The 21,863-nt window shown below is 41.2% G+C and overlaps 1 protein-coding gene across 1 annotated transcript in view; it reads left to right on the forward strand.

Annotated features, from left to right (window-relative positions):
- LOC115470780 (dipeptidase 2-like) overlaps nucleotides 1-21,863 on the forward strand; it is a 94,942-nt gene that overhangs the window by 63,414 nt on the left and 9,665 nt on the right. Inside the window, 1 exon segment of the mRNA XM_030204306.1 lies at nucleotides 18,411-18,486. Coding sequence (XP_030060166.1) covers nucleotides 18,411-18,486 — 76 coding nt within the window.

The following is a 21,863-nucleotide window of genomic DNA, read 5'->3' on the forward strand; positions in this document are numbered from 1 at the left end:
ATTTGAAAGCGTGCTGTTCTCCTAGAATAAAGGGACTTCCCCCGATACGGGAAACATACAGAAGAGAAAAGAGCAGGATTAGACCCAGGGGACTAATAGGAGAGATAGGTAGAAGAAGTTAGGATGAAGGAGAACAGGAAAAGGGGTTGGGGAGGAAAATAAGGTCGACAGAAGAAGAAAGAACAGAATACATGATAAGAACAGGGAACAGGGATTTGAAAAGGAGGGATTAAGACAGAACACAGGGTGTGATTGGAAGCAGAAAATGCGCAATCTCTAAGGATTGTTAAGCGAGAATTGCTAGCATAAAGACCAATCCAAAGATTTTGAACATTGAAATAAGCTTACAGCAAACCCCAAATCGCAGTCGCCTGGATTCGTTGGTATGCATCATTCACACAACAAGCACAGTCTTGCGCACATCACGCAAATCAAAGAGATGGACAGGATAGGAGAAAGAAAGAGGGTGAGAAAAACCGAACAAAATATTGTCTGTGTGAGGCAGAAGGACAGAAAGTAGCGGTAGGGAGAGGCAGGTGAGTATGAGAGAAAGAAGAGAGAAGGAAAATAAAGTGACAGAGAGAAACAGAGAACATTTGAACGCACAAAATGAAGTATCCCCTCTTGCGTTCAAAAGAAGATGAAGAAGGTCAGCGAGTATTGTCAGCGTTCGGGACTCACCACTGTTTTTAATTACCTCTTCTTATAGACCTCTTTCTGACTCCGTCACACGGGGGACTAAAGGTACTTATTTCATATAACAGATTCTGTATAGTTTCTCTGACCTCCATTGTCACCCAATCACAAGGTCTATTCTGGGGTGGCATTAGGAGCCGTAATTGAAACTAATTCCCATAATTACTGCTTTCTGTTTGTTTTCTGGATCTAGATATACTCTGGGCCATTTATGTTCCCACATAAATCTTATTAAACATCTGTCTAAGTTTCTGCAAAGACAGATGTTTATAAGAGTGTCACTGTATATGATCTACCTTGTAGGCTAAATGTAAGGTAAAGAGAAGATAGAATCAATAAAAATAAAGACAGAGATAGGTTTAGATAGATAGATACATTTTATTTCTTACCCAAACACAGGTCTTCAAGTTGATACAAATACAGACATCAGATTCTGGTTTCAGCCGCACAGGGCTTCGCCGTCTGACAGAAGCTTCGGAGAAGACTCTCAACTGAGCCAAAATCTCCCCTCTTTTATACTCTATCTTCTCCATAGAAGTGAATGGTGAGATACCTAGCTCCTAATATTCGCAATTTCTGAGATCATACTTTCCCATGCGATCTGCTATCTGATGTACCCACCTCCTTCCGTTCTCAGCTACTGCTAATTATCAACATGTTTTGGGAAGCGTTGAGAATAACAGTTTCACATCTTCCGGCTGCAATACTTTTCATACCTTTCTCATGAACTCTGTATTACCTCTGTATCATTGTATACCAAAACTAATAAGCTCCATTTTATTCATCTGATCTTTCATTACAGATGCTATATTTGATTTAAAAATTGTACCAATTTGTGTCAGAAGTCATTATTCAGACCTGCTCTTAGCAGATTCTCAAATATTAATTCACTTGCTTGTTCTTGGCCTAGTCAGTATTTTTTTCCCAGTTGTTCTTGGCTGCATAGCTTTGGCCATCACTATTCCAGTGGTAGCCTTAAAGCTAGGCCATATATTAACAATATGTAACCCAGGTCTCACCCGGGCACTAACTCCGGCCTCGGGCCACAAAGCAGATTAGTTCAGTTCACGTCAGTTTCACATTCAGGCCCACTCTCACCTCACTCATCCATCACAGTTCACCTGCAGTTGAGCTTGGGAATGGGTCTATGGTTCGGAATAGCGATCCAGGGGTTTGAGAGGCACTTGTACCCTCGTGTTGAAAGATACACTATAGACATAACTTATGCAAACTCAAACAGTTTATTTCTTCTAACTCTGAAACAGGCAGTACTTCAATCTTTTACTAAAGAGTCCAAACAGCATTTAAACTCCAACTTAGATCCAATCCTTCTGGTGTTCCTCAGGAGAAATCCTATATCACTTTTCCTCTCAGATATATTTACAGGGATACCTCATGGGCAGCAAATATCTATCTATCTATCTATCTATCTATCTATCTATCTATCTATCTATCTATCTATCTATCTATCTATCTATCTATCTATCGTATTATCTTTTTGCCCTCCCCAAGTAATAAACTACTAATTACCCATCGCCTACAGTGTCCACCACTCCAGGCAATAATGCACTTATCACCCAGTAAGTGAGGAGACAAAAAGATTCAGAAGGCTACGGATATATGAGAATAATTATTTATTCCACTTACCAATCAAGGATACAGAATGTAATCAGACAGGCTGAGTAATACAATCAATTCTCATATGAGAGACTAACCGGGACACAAACGTGACCACTGACATTAGTTCTCTGGCTACTTTGGTCCATGATTCTAACTTTTATAACTTCATGTCCCGTAGACTTATCATTGGAAATGCAAAATCATCGTGTTATAGCAGCTTTCATTGGGATTGCAGATTCATCAAAATGTGATTGCAGATTCATCATGTTATAGCATTTTTACTTAACATCAGCAAAGTCATCCTGATTTGCAAAATCATCTTCCCAGCAATCATACTTCTGTTTCTCCACCACCTGCTTCCGTGGTTAACAGAAAATTCCCCTTAGATTAGCAAAGTTATAAACCATATTCTCCTGCAAAGCATATTTCTATTATTTCCCCATGTCAGCTCATTTTGCTCTTTCAGAAGCAGAAAAGGACATGAGATTCTTTGTCACTCCTGTTAACTTGCTTCTCAGTGACTTGCCCTCTTGACCTGTACTGTGAGGCCTAGCTTTGCTCATAACTGTCAGGCTACCATAGCAGTCCTGTCATTTGGGTTCATGTCCAGCATATCCCATATCTATCTATCTATCTATCTATCTATCTATCTATCTATCTATCTATCTATCTATCTATCTATCTATCTATCTATCTATCTATCTATCTATCTATCTATCTATTTGCCCTGTCCATGCCTATTCTCAGTGGCTGTTTCTTTCCTCTCAGCACATCTCTGAAGTCCAGACTCTCCTCTAGTCTGAACCTCTTCCAGCGGTGACCCCCTCTGGATCTACCCTGGTCCTGGGACTGAGCTGTCCCTAGCTCCGATCCCCTGCTTCAGGACTGGATCTCTCCTTTGCCCACCTGTAGCAAACACAGTATCCCTGTTACTGTTTTCAGGAGCCACAACCCTCCTTTACGGCCAAGGGTCACATTCCTCACTTAGGATTCCTCTTTTCTCTTCCTGGTTTCTTTGCAGGGGACTATCAGGCAACCGAAGAGCTCCCTCATGGGCATAATTCCAACATTTCTCCCCTCCGTCCTATTGTAACCAGGGGAAGAATTTTTTATTTATTTATTTAGTACCTGGCATCTGGGAGCTGAGGGAGGCTTTGGGAAGCATGCGCAGTAGTGTCAATGGAGACCTGCACTGACACTGGCAAGTTTAAAAATACTGAAAATATATTTTAAAAGGGGATTGCATGCATTTCAAGATTAGATTTCAGATGCTGGAAACTTTTACTTATTAGCTATAAGGTTTTGAAGCTTAGAATTCATGCAAATGAGTCCATTTTTGAAGGGTTCTAGTTTGGGTATTTAAGGTTCAATTTTCTTGGGAATTTTTAGAGAATAAACATTAGGCCATGGCTATGACATAAATTGTGAAGTTTGAGTCCAAAACAAAGGGTTTATATATTGTTTTTATCCTAAAATACCTGATGGAATTCCTGTATGGAAATATGGTCTCAAATAGAGATTCCTGATTGCACTACTGTGTTAGAGATCTGCTTAGTGACAGTTTGGAGAGAGCAACGGAAGATTTCCATGAGAGAAGACCTACTTCTTTGTGTGGCTGTGTGTATGAGGTCTGTGAGAGAGAGATTGGTAACAAATCTTGAGTGAAATAATAATAAAAGACTGTTTGAGGTTACTCTGATTGAGAATATTAGAAGGATAAGAAGATTTTATTGTAACCTGAGGAAGTCTGTGATTTCTTAACTGCAAGAGGAAAATGGCTGTGTCTCATAGGGGTCAGTGAAGACTTCCTGTATTATTTAGAGGGGGGGGGGGGGGGAGATAGTTAGAACATTTAAAATTATTTTATTCTAACCAAATGTGGAGAAGCCTTAAAGGTTAATGATCTTTCATTGGGCTTAAGAGATATTAACAGAAATTGATATGATAAAAATTCTAAAGGAATCTCCTGAACAAATAACAGTTTTTTAGAAAAGGGGTTATCAGAAACTCATAATTTGGGATTTGAAGTCTGTACCAAACAGGTTGGACAGCCATTTAATGTTGGAAGGGTAAAAGTGAAGGGGTAACTGAAATAAAAATCTCTTAGGGCTGAGTGAATTCTGCATGCTGGTGTGTGAGTGGCATGGTCAGTGTTATATGGCAAGTATTCAACAACTGCTCTTTCCGTAGTTAGGGAAAAGAAATAAATGTTTGTTAGGACAAGTCAGGAAAAAGAAAAGACTCAGAGACTTTATTTTATTTTTCTTATTTTAGAATACAGTTGAGGTTCCAGTAGCAGCAGGCAAATATTAAAGTACATACGCTGCAGGGAGGCAGACTCTCTCCGTTTATTTTTAAAGTACAGGGTTAGATGAAGACAAAGCTGAGACTACCAGGGAAGAAGAATTGATCCAAAGTTCAGAAGGCTTCCAGCTAAGTACTACAGGAAAAATAAGGATAACTGGACTCTGGACAGAGAGAGAGAGAGAGAGAGAGAGAGAGAGAGAGAGAGAGAGAGAGAGAGAGAGAGAGATGCTATTCCATGGGGAGGGGACAGGGGAGATAGATGAAGAGATGCTGGACCCAGAGAAAGGGAAGTGAGGAGGAGAAGCTGGACAGGGGGAGGAACAGGAACACAGAGGGGAGGTGCAGGACAGGACAGATAGGAACACAAAATGATGGTGGGCAGGGAGTGAGGAGAAATATCAAATAGGCAGGAGACCCTGGAAAACACAGAAGATGGATGGAACATGGAGGGTGGGGGAGAAGAGAATAAAGTAGAAGATAAATGGGAGTGGGAAAGGGAAAGAGATGAACATAGCAGAAAGTGGATGGTACTAGTGAGAGAAGAGGAACAGAAAAGAAAAAAGATGGGATGGGGAAAGAAGAGGAACAGAGCAGAATAGGTCTAGGGATGGAAGAAGGGGAACAGAGCAGAAGATGACTGGGACTTGATGATTGAATGGGAGAGTGTTAGGGAGCAGGGAATTATGCATAGGAGAAATGGGGTGGAAATTTCAAGCGAATAGTGAGTACTTGGCAATTGGTGGGTATTAGTAAGGGTATGCTAATGGGTTGGGAGAATGAGTGAGAGTGTGAAATGAGGGGTAAGTGAACATGAATAAATGTGAGGAAAGGTTGAGATGTACTGTGAATGAGAGAGAGAGAGAGAGAGAGAGAGAGAGAGAGAGAGAGACACACACTTTGCATTCACATTCCATATACATACTTACTCTATGGAACTGAGAATCTGAGGAAAGGAAAATCTAAAATAGTTAAATTATTTCTTGGCTATATGATTGGTTTGAAATAATATTAATGGATACTTACCTTTTTTTTTTTTTTTTTCCCAACTGTTTTTATTGATGATTCAACATTATAAACATTTTAACATTGCCAGTACATCTATCATTGGGCATTATAAGTAATACAGCATATTAACTTGTATACATCAATAAATTCCATCATCAATAGTTTTATGCATCTTCCCCTGGTCCCTTTGCCTACCCTCCCAAACATGCTCATTAACAGCCAAACGTACATTTAAGGGGGGGGTGTTTTGTTAAATATACATCACAGGCATCTTTTATATTCCCCCCTCCTTCTCCCCTTCCTTCTTCCCCCCCACCCTCTCCCCCCTGATATTCATTAATAGTTACATTGTGTTTATGAGTTCAGGTATGTGTACCATTATTCTATAATATTATCAAAGCTTATTGAGTACAAGACTCCGGCCTCTCTGCGTTAAGGTATCCAGCATAGGCCCCCAAACTTTAAGGAAGCATTTTTTCCCACGACATGAGCCTTTTGCATTTCTTGCTTCCCATGTCATTAAAAGATGCACCTGATTTCGCCATTGCCAGTAATCTGGGGGTTTATCCGAAGTCCAACATTGCAAAATACACTTTTTGGCTACCAAACATAATTTGCGACTTAACAATATTTCATCTGCCGTAAGGCCACGGAATGCTCCTGGGCAATCCAATAGTAATTGCACTGAAGTGCCCACTATAGTACGTGAAATGATTGAATTCATAAATGCCAGTATCTTTTCCCAAAAAAACTGTATTTTTGTGCATTCCCAAAATGCATGATAGAACGAGTTTTCCTCCAGTGTGCATTTCATACAGGTTGGTGTGTCAATCCCTCCTACTTTATAGAACTGGCGTTGTGTGAAGTATGCTCTGTGTATTATTCTAAATGCACATTCTCTATAATTTGCTCCATTAATCAGTTTAGGGATGTTCCGAATGTATGCTGCTATGTCCCAATTAGATAAATCTACTTTTGTATCTGCTTCCCACCTACGGCGAAGTTGTGACCAATCTCTATCTGACCTCAAAGTCCACAATTGTTTGTGGAGCTGCGAAATTGTGGGGGCTTCCTCTGATATTTCATCATAAAACTGTTTAATTTTCTCCCCCAATTGAAACTTAAGCTCTTCTGCATCAAGTGTCTGTATATAGTGTTTTATCTGACCATACCCAAACACATCCTCCCAGTTTGCAGCGTCAGTGGGTATTAATTGACTTAGAGGTTTAATTTTCCCTTCTAAATCTATTATCGTTTTTAGACATGTGAGCCCTCTCCTTGCCCACCTCCGAAACACCTGATTTTCCAATCCTGGCGTAAACAACGGGTTCCCCCTTATGGTCAACAGTTCTGTCATATTCGGTTGTCCCCCCAGTTTTGCCCCCAAGTATTTCCATGCCTCTTGTAGAGGAGTCAGTATTATACTACCCTTAAATTTCTTTGGCACCGATTTGTTATTGAGATGCAGCAAGGTCACCATATTATAGGGACTAAAATATATCTTTTCTAATTCTAGCGGGGTGTGTGTGTTTGCAGAAAAAATCCAATCTCTCACTAACCGCAACAGGCTTGCCAGATTATAGTATTGTAAATTAGGCAATCCCAATCCACTCTGCTGCCAGGTCCCCAGCATCAACTGCAACTTCAGTTTAGCCTTTCTCTTTGCCCAACAGAACTGTCCTACCATTCGATAGAATCGTTTGATATCTTTCTGTAATAATCTCAATGGCAGGACTTGTAATACATATAGCCATCTGGGTAATATTACCATTCGTATGAGACAAACTCGACCTATTAGTGGCACCGGTAACATCTTCCAGGTTGCCAGCTGTTGTTCTGTTTGACTGAACAATCTATTGACATTTAGGCTGTATATGTCTCCTGTCTGAGAAGCAAGCAAAATTCCCAGGTACCTAAAAGAACCCTCTACCCATCTCAGCGGGAATTCTGCTCTCCAAAGAGATTTGGTATTAACTGGTATCGCCAGGGCTTCTGACTTATCCAAATTTAATTTGAATCCTGAATGATCTCCAAATTCCTTAATTGTTTCTAGAAGATCTGCAAGTGATGTCTTTGGGTTAGTAAGTGCTACCAGCAAATCATCCGCAAATGCTGCAATTTTAAATTTCATCGATCCAATCTCCACTCCCCTAATGGATCTTACTGAAATTATGTCTCGTATCAACGGGTCTAAGTATAATGCAAATAGTAACGGGGAGAGTGGACATCCCTGGCGTGTCCCTCTCGTGATCTCAAAATTTGCCGATACCTTTCCATTTACCATGATCCGTGCTCTAGGGGTGGTATATAGTGCTTTAATTGCTTGTACAAACCATCCCGAAAACCCATATCTACTTAAAACTGAAAATAAAAAAGGCCATTCCACACGATCAAATGCCTTTTCGGCATCAAAACTGACCAATAAAGCATTTTCTGCAGACCCTTTAAGATGTTCTAAAGATAGTAAAATACTTCGCAAGTTCTTAGTTACAGATCGACCCTGCACAAACCCCACCTGTGCTTCATGTGTCAAATTTGGTAGTACCGCCCCTAGTCTCTTGGCTAATATTTTTGCAAATAATTTGACTTCACAATTCAGTAGTGAAATAGGTCTGTAGGAGGATACATGCTGCGCATCGCGCTTAGGCTTTGGCAGCACTATAATTTGAGCCAAATTAAGATTTTCCGGTAACTTCCCCTTCATCACCCATTCATTAAATACCTCAGTTAATATGGGGGCTATGTTTTCTCCCAACAATTTATAAAATTCGGCTTTTAAGCCATCAGGTCCGGGTGCCTTTCCCAATTTGCTTTGTCCAATTGCCCAAACAATTTCATCACAACTTATGGGTTCGTTCAATTGTTGGAGTTCTGTCTGTCTTAGCAAAGGGGTTTCAATATTTTGCAAGTAAAGATCATTCTGTAAACCCTGACTCTCCCCAGCACTATAGAGCTGTTGGTAGTAAACCTGAAAAATTTTATTGATTTCTTCATCCTTGTTTATTAGTTTTCCGTCTTTGCCTTTAATAGCACCTATGTGTCTTGCTGTTGATTGTGGTGCAATCAGTTTAGCCAGGAATTTACCACTTTTGTTCCCATGTTTATAAAGTTGGAAACGATAATAACTTTGGGACTTTATTGCCCTCTCATGCAGCACTGCATTTATCTCTGTTTGGACTGAGATTATTTCTTTATGTATCTTTGGAGCCGGGTTCTGCCCATATCGAGTATTCAAGCGTAAAAGTTGTTTTTCTAATCTCAATAATTCTCTATCACGTTGTTTTTTGCAATTGCTAACATAGCTGATAATTTCCCCTCGGATGACTGCCTTTGCTGCCTCCCAATACGTGGGCGCCTCTAGTACTGATCCTTCATTGAAGTGTTTGTACTCCTCCCATTTAGCTATTAAATATTCTCTAAATTTCCCGCTTTTATAAAGGTAACTAGGAAATGACCAATTTCCCCCTCTTTGAGAATTATTATCTCCCAATTGCCAAGTCATCCAAACTGTGGCATGATCTGAAATCACACAAGGGCCAATTTCTACTTCATGTATATCGGTAAAAATCTTGCGTGACACTAACAGGTAATCAATTCTAGAATGGGTTTGATGAGCCCTTGATTGGTGTGTATATTCTCTCTCTGTTGGATGCAACGTGCGCCATACATCTAAAAGGTCTAATGTATTGCACATGTCAGGTAAACCTCTAGTGTTCCTTTCCCCTCGTGCCTTTGATGGATGAGATTTATCAATTTGTGGATTCCATGGCATATTAAAGTCCCCACCCATTATCACCGGTAGGGCCTCCATGTTGGCAATGGTTGTAGTTACTTTTTTATAAAATTTAAGGTCCAATGTATTTGGGGCATACACACTACCTAAAATTATTTTTTTCCTGGCAATAGTAACCTTACAAAACACAAAGCGACCCATTGTATCTTTATGCTGATTATGAATTTGGGTCACCACTCCTTTCCTGATAAGGATGGCCACACCCCCCTTATTGCCCACCGCTGGTGAAGCAATGCAGTCTCCCACCCACCATTTAACCAACTTTGCGTGTTCTTCATCAGATAAATGGGTTTCCTGCAGTATCGCTATGTCTACCCTTAGTCTTTGCAAATGCTGTAAGATTTTAGATCTTTTAATAGGGGAGTGTATACCACCTATATTCCAAGTGACAATTTTAATCATCCTGTGTAATATAAGTTCACATTATCCTTAATTGACAAACTCATATTTAAATTCATGAGAAGCCATCCCAGCCTATGGCTCCCCATCTCATCACATATTAGCTGTTCTCTTAGTCTGATGTTAATGCATTTTATGGTACACCGCGTCTTTTCTTCCATTTCTTTGACATATTTAACCCTCCACATCAATTCTCTCCGCTTCCAATCCCCCCCTCCCATATCCCTCCCTCTCCCTCCCCGTCTCCCTTTACCATGTGCTTCCTTATATGAAGCCGTCACTTTTTAACGCTAACCCACCTTCTCCCCTTATTACTGTTAGTTCTTAATTCTTCTAGAACCTTATTATGTCGTTTTTAACATTTTAACATTTCCCAACCTTTTAAACTTCTAAGTATACTCCCCTTCTTAAACTCCCCCCTTTATATTGAGCATAACCATCATAACAGTATTAACATAAAGAATTAAATACCAACAAAACCGAATAGCAGTTCTACCACCATCTGTGCCAGAGTCTCTCAATGGTATCTGCCCCTTAAGAGTTCTCCTGCTTCAAATTTGTTGAATATAGTTAATCGCATCCAGAGCTAGATTTCGCCCAGCCTCGTAGCTGCCGTTCTTTTCGGGCTCACACAGGTTCTGTATCCTCAGGAACAGCCTTATCCGAGTGTTCTATCTGCGCAATAAAGTCTTTTGCCTCCCTTTCAGATGTGAATGAACGTAGTTTGCCCCCATGTGTTATTTTCAATGTAGCCGGATATTGCAGGCTAAAACGAATCTTCAAAGCAAATAATTTTGAACACACGGTAGAAAACGCTTTTCTCTTGGCTGCAATACCTGCTGAGTAGTCTTGAAAGCAGAGTATTTTTGCTTTTTCATAGGTCAGAGAGTTATTTGATCTTGCTGCCTGCAAAATATATTGTTTGTGCATAAAATTGAGTACTTTGCAGATAATTACTCGTGGCTTAACAGCGTTCATCTGGCGAACTCCCAGCCGATGCGCACGTTCAATTCTTAAAGGACCAAGCTCTGCTGGAAATTCAATACTTTTGGTCAGCCATTGTTCCAGAATCCTCTCCAGCTGCTTTCCCCCGAGCGCTTCAGGTAAGCCAACCAATCGGATGTTATTCCGTCTGGAACGGTTTTCCAGATCCTCAATTTTAGATTCCAAATCGGATATCGTTTTCTGCACAGTTTTTTGAGAGTCCTCCACTCCCGTCAGCCTGTTTTCCACTTCGCTGACTGTAGTTTGGAACGCTATACATTCCTTAGTCAAATCCTCTATTTTCGTGTTCAACTGTTCCAATTTAGTATCCAATTTTTGGTCAAGTGGAATCAGCCGACGATCTAATAGATCTTCCATCACCCCCGTTAATTCGGAGGTGATCTCAGCCACCCACGCCGAAGACACCGATGGATTTGTTTCGGGGAAGGCCGTCGCCATTTTGTCTTCGGCCGTCCTTCCCCTCTGTCTTTCTTTTTGGGCTGCTTTCGTCGCCATATCTAGTTTTTCTCTCGTTCTGCTCGACCAGATTGTTGCCCTGGGTCCTTTTCTAGCGATTATTGCAAATTAGAAGGGTTTAATTCTCCTTTAAATGCGGGGATTCTCAGGCAGGCTTCGGAGAGAGATTCACCTGCAACCTCTCTTCACCATAGCGTCACGTGACCCTGGATACTTACCTTTAAAGAAATTCCTATGGGAAATAAATAAGAAAAAGAAAGAAGTGGAAATTGCTCAAAAGGGAAAAATATTAAGATAATTCATGCAAGATGTGTTAGTAGCTGTGTAATACTTGCCTGTGATTGTATGTAATTCTGTTAAGTCCTATTGAAAGGAAAAACATATTTTAGAGTGTAATAGCTGGATCCAGTAGGATATTGAGACATTGATAATTTATGCTATTCAACTTTTACTAATAGTTATGAATTACCAGGTGCAATATAATCATTAATTTGCACTAAAATAAATAATATATTTATTCTTTTCCAGAGTTTGTGGTTTTGGATTAATGTAAATCAAATTGTTTCTATTTACAAAAATTAATACTTATCTTTAATGCATTCATCCGGTAACATCTTTCTCAGGATGATGTTTGTTTATGTTCACTTTGCCTTTTTGTGAGCTGCACACAGTAAACCTCGGTTCACACGACTACATATCAGAGGGATAATTGAACTGTGTGTTGTTCGCAGGACAGGTGGGTGACACTATCATTCATGATAAGGGTAAATCTTTCCACTCTGCATTCTATTCTAAACTACTCCCCATGGGCTGGGCCTCCTCCTACCCTGAGACATCCTACCACTCCATCCCCCCAGGGCTTTGGAAACATCTATTACTTTAGTAATACCCATTCCCATGGGGTATTACAGATATTTGCCATTTGCCTTTTTATTTATTTACTAGTAAAAAAGGCCCGTTTCCGAAACAAATGAAACGGGTGCTAGCATGTAGGTTTTTTTTTTTTTTTCTCCTGTAGTCTTTCCTTTGAAGAGAAAAGCACTGTATGAAGTGGCGCTGTCTTTTCCCGGGGTGATTGAGGTCGGGGAATCCTTGAGGTGGGTTAGGGGTTGCCTTATGCCGGGGATGTTTTTTGTTGGTTGGCGGGAGAGCAGCACTGTCTGGGGCCGTCGGTTTTAACGGTATTTTTGGTCCTTGTGGCAAGCAGCGGCATCTTGTTTTGGGTGGTGTGGTTTGCGGAAGGGAGAGTACGCCACTCTTTCGGTTCGTTATAGGGCAGCAGCGTAGGAACGATGCAGGAGGAATGCAGGACGAATGCGCAGCAGGAAGCAGCGCGGTGTGTGCATCCTCGAGGTGGGTGACGGGTTTTTTGAGGCGGGGATGGTTTTGCACATTCTGGGTTGCTTGGTTCGTGAGAAGGTGAAGGGGGGGAGGTGTTCCAGTTATGTGCACGTGCGTGATAATGTTTTTTTTTCTTTGTTGCCTCCGGTTTTGTATATTGAAGGAGTTAGCGGTTTTGTATATTCAAGCAGTTTGCCAGCCAGTCTGTACCGAATCCTAGGCTGGGGAGAAGTAGGGAAGTTTCCCTATTCCTCCCCCCCGCCTGGGTCAGTCTGTGATGCAGGCTAGGTTGGGTTTAATTTTTGCAGGTAGCGGCGCATATTGCAGATGGCGAGGGGCACGCTGTACTCCTGTTTCCCCGGGTCCAACAACAATATTTGTGTACATACCCAGTTCTGGGATATTCTCTGTTTCCAGCGGCGTTCGTCTGCTCTCTGTGCTGCTCAGACAATGAGCCATTCTACAGCTGAATGCTCCTCCCTTCTTCTGTTTTTTTCTTCTGATAGGTGAGTTCTATGTCGCATTCCGTTGCCTGGTAACAGTTCTGCTTTGTTAGTGGGCAAGCCCCTTCTGATAGGTCCATGTTATGTCGGATGGCTTCACCACCATGAAACCATGAACCCTTTATCGTGTGCTGTGACTTCAGAATCTTTGTCCTCAGAATGTTCACGGTGCGTTTTATTATATTAGATTTGCTGCATTTGTACCCTACATTTTCCCACCTATTTGCAGGCTCAATGTGGCTTACATTATGTTCCAAAGGCATCACTTTTAACAGAGTAAGAGGTTTGGCATAATGTTACAGATTAATGTGTAAGAATTCAGGTAAGTAGGGACAGTAGAATGATAATACATAACATACAATTGAGAGCAGGTTAAGATATAATAATCAATGATGATAATATGATTAAAAATAATCGAATTGAAGGGATCTGTATAAGTTGGCTCTGGTGTAGATTGGAGTCAAGTCATTTTGTGGTGATTGCCAAAAATGTGCCTAATAACACTGCCACAAAGAGATTAAAGACTCACAACTAACAAAGAGAGGGCCTTCCCACGGGTATTTCCAGCACTGTGGAACTCTCTCTGCCACTCACCATCGGACAAGTTTCGGGAAGCAGCTGGAAACATGGCTTTTTAAAAGTGCCTTCTCTACTTGGGATTTGCCTTTTTGTTTGGTTTGGTTTCAATTAATTTTAATGCCCGCTATTTGATTTTGCCTGTACTAAATGTGTTCTAAAAATTAAATAACACATGCTAACACTAAACAATGCACATTATTTCATGTAAATGCATACTAAACTGAAACACTGAAATAATAAATGGAAGTCAGTGCACATTTCTTTCTGCACACCTCTCTTCCTAACCTATAATGCATGATGGCCTCTCTTTTTGCTAGCAAGTCTCTGAATTTTACAACACCCTAACTGAGTTAGCATATTTATTGTATACGTTGGGTCATTTCCAACAGGGCTGGAAAGCACGTTGCAGAGCCCATTAGTTATGTCACATAGCCACAATACTTGGGGTTCTTCTAAAAATAAATGGGTCAATTTTTAAAGACAAAGTTGTCTCATAACCTTAAAGCCAGGCTTGTCCAACCTTTTTCTATCAAGGGCCACATTTTATATTTTATAACATTTGGAGGGCCAAAACATGCACCATCATATTTTGCCGCATGTTTATTCAAATAGTGGCAAAATACGATGGTGCATTGTCCCCTCTCAGCCTTCAACCAGTCTCTCTCTCTCAATGTACCCCCCTAGTCACCCAGTCTCTCTTTGCTTTCTCTCATGTACCCCCTCAGCCTTTACCCAGTCTCTCTCATGTACCCTCCCCCCTAGTCTATATCTAGTCTTTTTTCCCCTCACCTGGCTTCAGCTGCAGAAGAACCCGTGGGATTCCTGCTTCCCCACCACAACACGGCTCTCTGCAAGCTTGAGCTGCATGGTGCTGGCAGTTCATGTTGGTCTTGTGGTTTCAAGTATCTTGAGACTTTGTGCTGTCTTGTTCATTCAGTGAATCCTTTTCAAACACTACTGTGACCCCTGAGGCAGGTGGTAAGGGTTCCCACAGTAAACCAGCAGTAACCGGACAGCGTGCGGTGATGTCCGATTACTGCTGGGTTCACACCCTGCTACAGAAACATTTTTTACGGAGCATCAGAAATGGTGCATGCTCCAGTTGCAACTACCACCAGCAGCCACGTTGGGCTGGCAGTAGTTCTGGAACAGTGAGTGGTAAGCCCACATCAGGTTTACTGCCATTTTGTAAAAGACCCTCTAAGTATTTGATCATTATTAAGAAAAATAATTTTGAAAAATTAGGAGTTGATAAAGGAAGGTTTTTGCCTGTAATCGATGCTGACAGGTTCTCAAAAGATTAAAAACCTGAATTTTCTGAGGCTTTTCCTTCTAGTTTTGCTATATGAGTGATGTTGAACACAGAACAAATGAAGTGTTTTTGATACATATGCACAAATTTTGGCATTTACATAAATGTTAGTAATCTCTTTATAGAATTACCTCCTTGGAGGTCCAGTGGAGGAGTAGCCTAATGGTTAGAGCAGCAGGCTGAGGACCAGAGGAGATGGTTCATATCCCACTGCAGCTCCTTGTGATCTTGGGCAAGTCACTAAATCCTCAATTGCTTCATGTACAAACTTACCCTCCTGTTTACAAAGCTGCGCTAGTGGCTACCAGTGCGGTAATGCCGACACAGCCCATTCAATTTCAATGGGTTGTGTCAGAATTACCGCACAACAACCACTAGCATGACTTTGTAAAAAAAGGGGGGCGTTAGATTGTGTGCCCTCCAGAGACAGAAGAATGTACACTCCTTCGATAATTTCATATATACTGCCTGCAAGCCCCAAAACTAACACTTATGCTTTGATCTCTTGTATATATCTGCTTGTGTCTTGTCAATGTTTGAATATTTTTGATGTAAACCACCTAGAACTATTATAGATAGGTGGGTAATAAATATTTTAAAATAAATATATAAGTAGGTGCTTTTCAATAATAACCTAAAGGTTTATTGCAGTATTGTAAAAGGGTAAATAAATTTGACTATGTGCTATTTCACTCCATTGATATCAATAAACAAAAAAAACTCTAAGGCACAATATATAGTTTACAATCATGAAATCTATGGCAATTAGTCAGAAACACTAAGCGGTACCTAGATTTAGGTGCAGTACATAGAATATGCTTAGTTGATATCTCAGCGTCTAGAACTATGCACATCCATTGATACCTAGGGAAATGTGGTGTAAATGCTGGTGCGTAGATTTAGGCACAGAGGGGCATAATCTATAACAGTGCATGCAAATTTTGGAACTCCCACAAAATGCGCATTTCCCTGCCTATAACCACACTCCTTTTTGGATCCATGCATTAGAATTTAGGCGCTGTGTGTTACAGAATGTTTAGCAAGTTGTGCACGTAAATTCTTATAATGACAATTAGTGCTCATAATGCTTGTTAAGTACTGTTAAAATGCTGATTGGTTTGATAAGTCAATAAGTTACGTGTGTTGTTTATAGAATATGCTTGGATTTCAGCACGGAATGCTAGGCGTGATAGAATCCCAGGAAATTGGGTCATTTTCACAAAACGAGAAGAGTGTTTACTCTCTTTTTGATAAAGTGATCACCTCCTGATTCAATCAGAATCCTGCTGGAATCCAATCTCTCTTCCTCTCTTGAAGGGTCTAGGGACACCACTATTGAGTCCCAACCACTTTCCCCAGGAGGAGAGGTAGAAGTAAACAGGGAATCTTTTGAGCTATATAGTACTACTACTACTACTACTATTTATCATTTCTAAAGCACTACTAGATGTATGCAGCGCTGTACATTTGAACATGAAGAGACAGTCCCTGTTCGACAGAGCTTACAATCTAATTAAGACAGACAAACAGGACAAACAAGAGATAAGGGAATAATAAAGTGAGGATGATAAAATAAGGGTTCTGAACAAGTGAATAAGGGTTAGGAGTTAAAAGCAGCATCAAAAAGGTGGGCTTTTAGCTTAGATTTGAAGACAGCCAGAGATGGAGCTTGACGTACCGGCTCAGGAAGTCTATTCCAGGCATATGGTGCAGCAAGATAAAAGGAACGGAGTCTGGAGTTAGCAATGGAGGAGAAGGGTGCAGATAAGAGAGATTTACTCAGTGAACGGAGTTTCCCAGGGAGGAGTGTAGGGAGAGAAGAGAGTGGGGAGGTACTGAGGAGCTGCAGAGAGAATGCACTTATAAGTCAATAAGAGGAGTTTGAACTGTATGCGGAAATGGATAGGGAGCCAGTGAAGTGACTTGAGGAGAGGGAGGAATGTAGAAACCACAGTGTGTGTGTGTGTGTGTGTGTGTGTGTGTGTGTGTGTGTGTGTGTGTGTGTGTGTGTGTGTGAAAATACTTGGTAATAGTGAAGGACAAGTGAAGCTCTACATAAGAACATAAGAATAGCCATACTGGGTCAGACCAATGGTCCATCTAGCCCAGTATCCTGATTCTAACAGTAGCCAATCCAGGTCACAACTACTTGGCAGAAACCCAATTATTAGCAACATTCCATGCTACCAATCCTGGGGCAAAAAGGCTTCCCCCATGCCCATCTCAATAGCAGACTATAGACTTTTCCTTCAGGAATTTGTCAAAACCTTTTTTTAAACCCAGATACACTAACCGCTGTTACCATATCCTCTGGCAGTGAGTTCCAGAACTTCCTTGAGTGGAAAAAAAATATTTGCTCCTATTTGTTATGAAAGTATTTCCATGTAATTTCATTGAGTGTCCCCTGGGCTTTGTACTTTTTGAAAGAGTGAAAAATCGATTCACTTCTACCCATTCTACACCACCCAGGATTTTATGGACCTCAATCATATCCCCTCCCAGCCCTAAACTCTTTAGCCTTTCCTCATACAGGAGGAGTTCCATCCCCTTTATCATTTTGGTCACTCTTCTTTGAACCTTTTCTAATTCTGCTATATCTTTTTTGAGCTACGGCGACCAGAACTGAACACAGTACTCAAGGTGAGGTCATAACATAGAGCAATACAGAGGCATTATAATATTCTTGGTCTTATTTTGCATCCCTTACCTAATAATTCCTAGCATCCTGTTTGCTTTTTTGGCCGCCACTGCATGCTGGGCAGATTTCAGCATATTGTCTACAATGACACCTAGATATTTTTCTTGAGTGCTGATTCCTAAGATGGACCCTATCATAAGGTAACTATGATTCGGATTATTCTTCCCAATGTGCATCGCTTTGCATGTGTCCACATTAAAATTTCATCTGCAATTTGGATGCCCAGTCTTCCAGTTTTCTAAGATCTTCCTGCAATTTTTCACTTGTTGTTCCATTTTCCAAATAATCTACGACATCATTCTCTACAATTTCATATTTTTAAAAATTTTGTATCTCACTTTATATCAAGATTCTAAGTGGCTTACAATACAACATACATATTATTATCCACATAAAACAGAAGTAAAAACACACCAGAAAGCATTACCCTTTGTAGTTGAAATCATAAAACACACCAACACAAACATAAAAAATAAACATTAGCAGCAGTTTTTATCAAACATTGCTCTTTATTGGAAAGCCTTCTCAAACAAATAAGCTTTCAAATGTATACAAAAAAAATTGATGACTTATAGAAATCTGTCTAACTTGATGGAATGAAAGTTTTGTTTTTGTATTTAAAAGACATTGCTATAAATTAACTTCTTTGGTTCTTCTTGTTATCATGAATTTACACCGCTCAATGTATTTTACCAGATCATTTTGATTACATCAAGAAAATTGCTGGAGCAGAGCTGATAGGAATTGGTGGAGACTATGATGGAGCAGATGGGTAAGAGAACTGATTTAGTACTCCAAGGTCTATTGTATGGAATGGATGAAATCTTTTACTCAGAATTCACAGATCTCAAAATACAGGCACATTAATCATAGTTTGTGCAGTAGCGCAAGACTATAATATATGTGGACCCCCCAAATTGTGTGGCTCCCCCTAGAGCTATAACCATTAGATGCATGAAAATGGGGGGGGGGGGGATTAAACAATAGAACATTACAAACTCAGACATTGACTTTGTGTGAACTGTGATAACACTGTACATGAAAAAAATCAAATTAAAGCTAAAGCACTGATTTTTTTTTAATGTAGCCGTGGATGAGAGCTTTCTGAAAAGATTAGTAGTAATTCACAGAGCCCAATGATTTATTTGAAAATCGAAAAAATGGACCTCAAATAAATAGCCACTGAAAAGAAATTAAAGCCTAAAATTTTAGCGGCAGAAATTTTTTGTTTCCATCCACAAGTATGGGCTGTGTTGGCATTGCCGCATGACTTTGTAAACAGGGGGGTGACTGACTAGCTTGGTGGTTTGGTTCTTTAACACAGAAGGTTGTGGGTACACTGACTGTGCTAAATTATTTTATTTTATTTTTAAAATTTCCAACAACAAATATAGCCCTAGATGAGAACTTTCTGAAAACATCCTATATAATAAAAAGCACCTCCAACGTTCTGAAACCGGCAGCCTTGCAGTGAAGCCTGAAGCCAGAGGTGTCTGTGGGCATCGTAATAGCTCTGCCCACATTCTCAGCTGATTCCCAGGCAAGGGGAGGAGTAGGGAAACATGCTCCGCGTGTTTCCCTACTCCTCCCCTTGCCTGGGAATCAGCTGTCACTGCGCCGCTCCCTGCCACTTCAGAGCAAGTGGCAGGGAGTGGTGCAACACCCCCCCCCCCCCTGCTTGGCGCATCAACAAACCCCCCACCCCAACAGCACATCCACACACTCACCCCCACCCACACACATGTCCCTCCTTCCCAGTTCAAGGGCAGCCAAGCCCCTCCCACCGCGTCCAAGAATACCCCTCCCTCACATTCAAAAATCCCCCTCTGCTTTAATGACCCCTGAACCCCCCTACCGCGACCCTTTGTACAACACTCTTCCCTCCGAAATACCTCCCCTGAAGCCGTCGCGTACCTCTGCTGAGCTGACGGATCCGAAGTTCTGTTCTCGGCTGTGGGGCATGGCTTTATGATTGAGCATCAGTGGAAGTTTCTGTGCGTGCGTCTGACATCAGACGCACGCACAGAAACTTCCACTGATGCTTAATCATGAAGCCACTCCCCGCAGCCGAGAAAGAATAGAACTTGATCCGTCAGCTCAGCAGAGGTACGCGACGGCTTCAGGGGAGGTATTTTGGAGGAAAGGGTGGTGTACAAAGGGTCGCAGTAGGGGGGTGCAGGGGACATTAAAGCGGAGGGGGGTTTGAATGTGAAGGAGGGGGTAGTCTGGAACACGGTGGGAGGGGCTTGACAGCCCTTGAACTGGGAGGGAGGGACATGTGTGTGGGTGGGGGTGGGTGTGTGGATGTGCTTTGGGTGGGGCACTTGAACTGGGAGGGAGGGAGTTCTGCAACTCAGCAAGGAAGGAAGGAAGGAAGGAAGGGAGGGAGGGAGAGGGGTAAGGAACTCGGGAGGGAGGGGGAGGGGTATGGAACTCAGGAGGGAAGGAAGGGAGGATGGGTGGGAATTTACCTTGCTTACGCCCGTTTCATAGAGTTTCGAAATGGGCCTTTTTTACTAGTAAGCTATAATTCTCAAAGCCCAGCGATTGCTTAGATATTAAGCGCCCTGTTTACTAAGGTGCATTAGTGATTTTAGCGTGCCTACACTTAGCACTTGCACTAACCATGTACGTGCCTCTAGGGATAATGTAGGCATGCACATGGTTAAAATGCTTTAAAAATATTAATGCGCCTATAATGCTGCTTAGTAAACAGGGCCCTGAGGTTTGAATATCGAAAAAGTAGACCTGAAATAGTCACTGGAAAGAGATTAAGTCTGAAATTTAGAGGAAGAACACTAGACATTACTCTTCAGAGCAGACGTTTCGGGTTTTTCGATGTTTTTGTTTATCCATAGGTATACAGTTTGAAAGATGGCATTTATTGTTTATATAAAGCTATAAATACACTCAAGTTGAAAGTTTATGCTTATGGCAGACTGACCAGCTTAGGGCCTCTTTTATCAAGCTGCATCATCCTTTCCCGGTGCAGCAATGCTGATAAAACCCGGTCACTTTGAATGGGCTCTGTCAGCATTGCAAGTGCGGCTTGATAAGAGGTCCTTAATGCCTTGGTGCTTGTCTTCTGAAGTTGCTAACCACAATTTTTTGATATTATCGTCTTTTCAACTGGATTTCCATTCCTTTGTTCTTAAAATTACCTTTCTACTTGTTATTAGCTGGAAACCAAGAATACTTGTGGTGCTCACACCACTTTCCCTGCGGTTGCTCAACCCCAGGTTTCAGTTCATGCAATTACAGTGCCAGGTCTTAATTGATGTTCTGCGTTACTTACTTTGGGCTCCTTTTACAAACCAGCATGATAGGTGGTTTTTAAATCTTGTTTTCATTTGTTCCCAAAATAAATGAAAGGTTTTTTTTATTAACATGTTGTTCTGGGTATGAGAATGCTGTTTCTTATCAAATAAATTATGTGTGAAGGATATCCTAAAACCATTACTGTATTCCACTATAGCAAAATATAGCAATTTAATTGGTGGGATCAACATTAAACTTTCTCATGTCTGTTATTGTGAGTCTGAAAGTAAACATTTGTTTGGTCAAGTTTGTCAGTAATGTTTACTTGTTCATTTCACACAAAGTAACAGAAGATTTGCAAGCTTTATGAGATGTGTTTAGTAACAGACTAGCAGCCTTATTTTCGAAAGTGATGGGCGCCCAGATTTCGACCCAAATTGGGAGATAGGCGCCCATCTCGCAAAGGTGCCCAAATCGGTATAATCGAAAGCCGATTTTGGGCATCTTCAACTGCACTCCGTCGCAGGAACGAACAAAGTTGACGGGGGCGTGTCGGAGGCGTGGTAATGGCGGGACTGGGGTATGTTTATCGGCCGAGGAGAGATGGGCGCCTTCGGCCAATAATCAAAAAAACAAAGGCATTTTTAGCGCAAATTTAGGTCACTTTTTTGCACCCTTTTTTTTTCACGAACAAGTCCCAAAAAAGTGCCCTAAATGACCAGATGACTACCGGAGGGAATCGGGGATGACCACCCTTGACTCCCCCAGTGGTCACTAACCCCCTCCCACAAAAAAAAAAACTTTAACAACTTTTTTTTCCAGCCTGTATGCCATCGTCAAATGCCATATCCAGCTCCATCACAGCAGTATGCAGGTCCCTGGAGCAGTTGT

This window comes from Microcaecilia unicolor, chromosome 5 (assembly GCF_901765095.1).
Source record: "Microcaecilia unicolor chromosome 5, aMicUni1.1, whole genome shotgun sequence".
NCBI classification, from domain to species: Eukaryota; Metazoa; Chordata; class Amphibia; order Gymnophiona; family Siphonopidae; genus Microcaecilia; species Microcaecilia unicolor.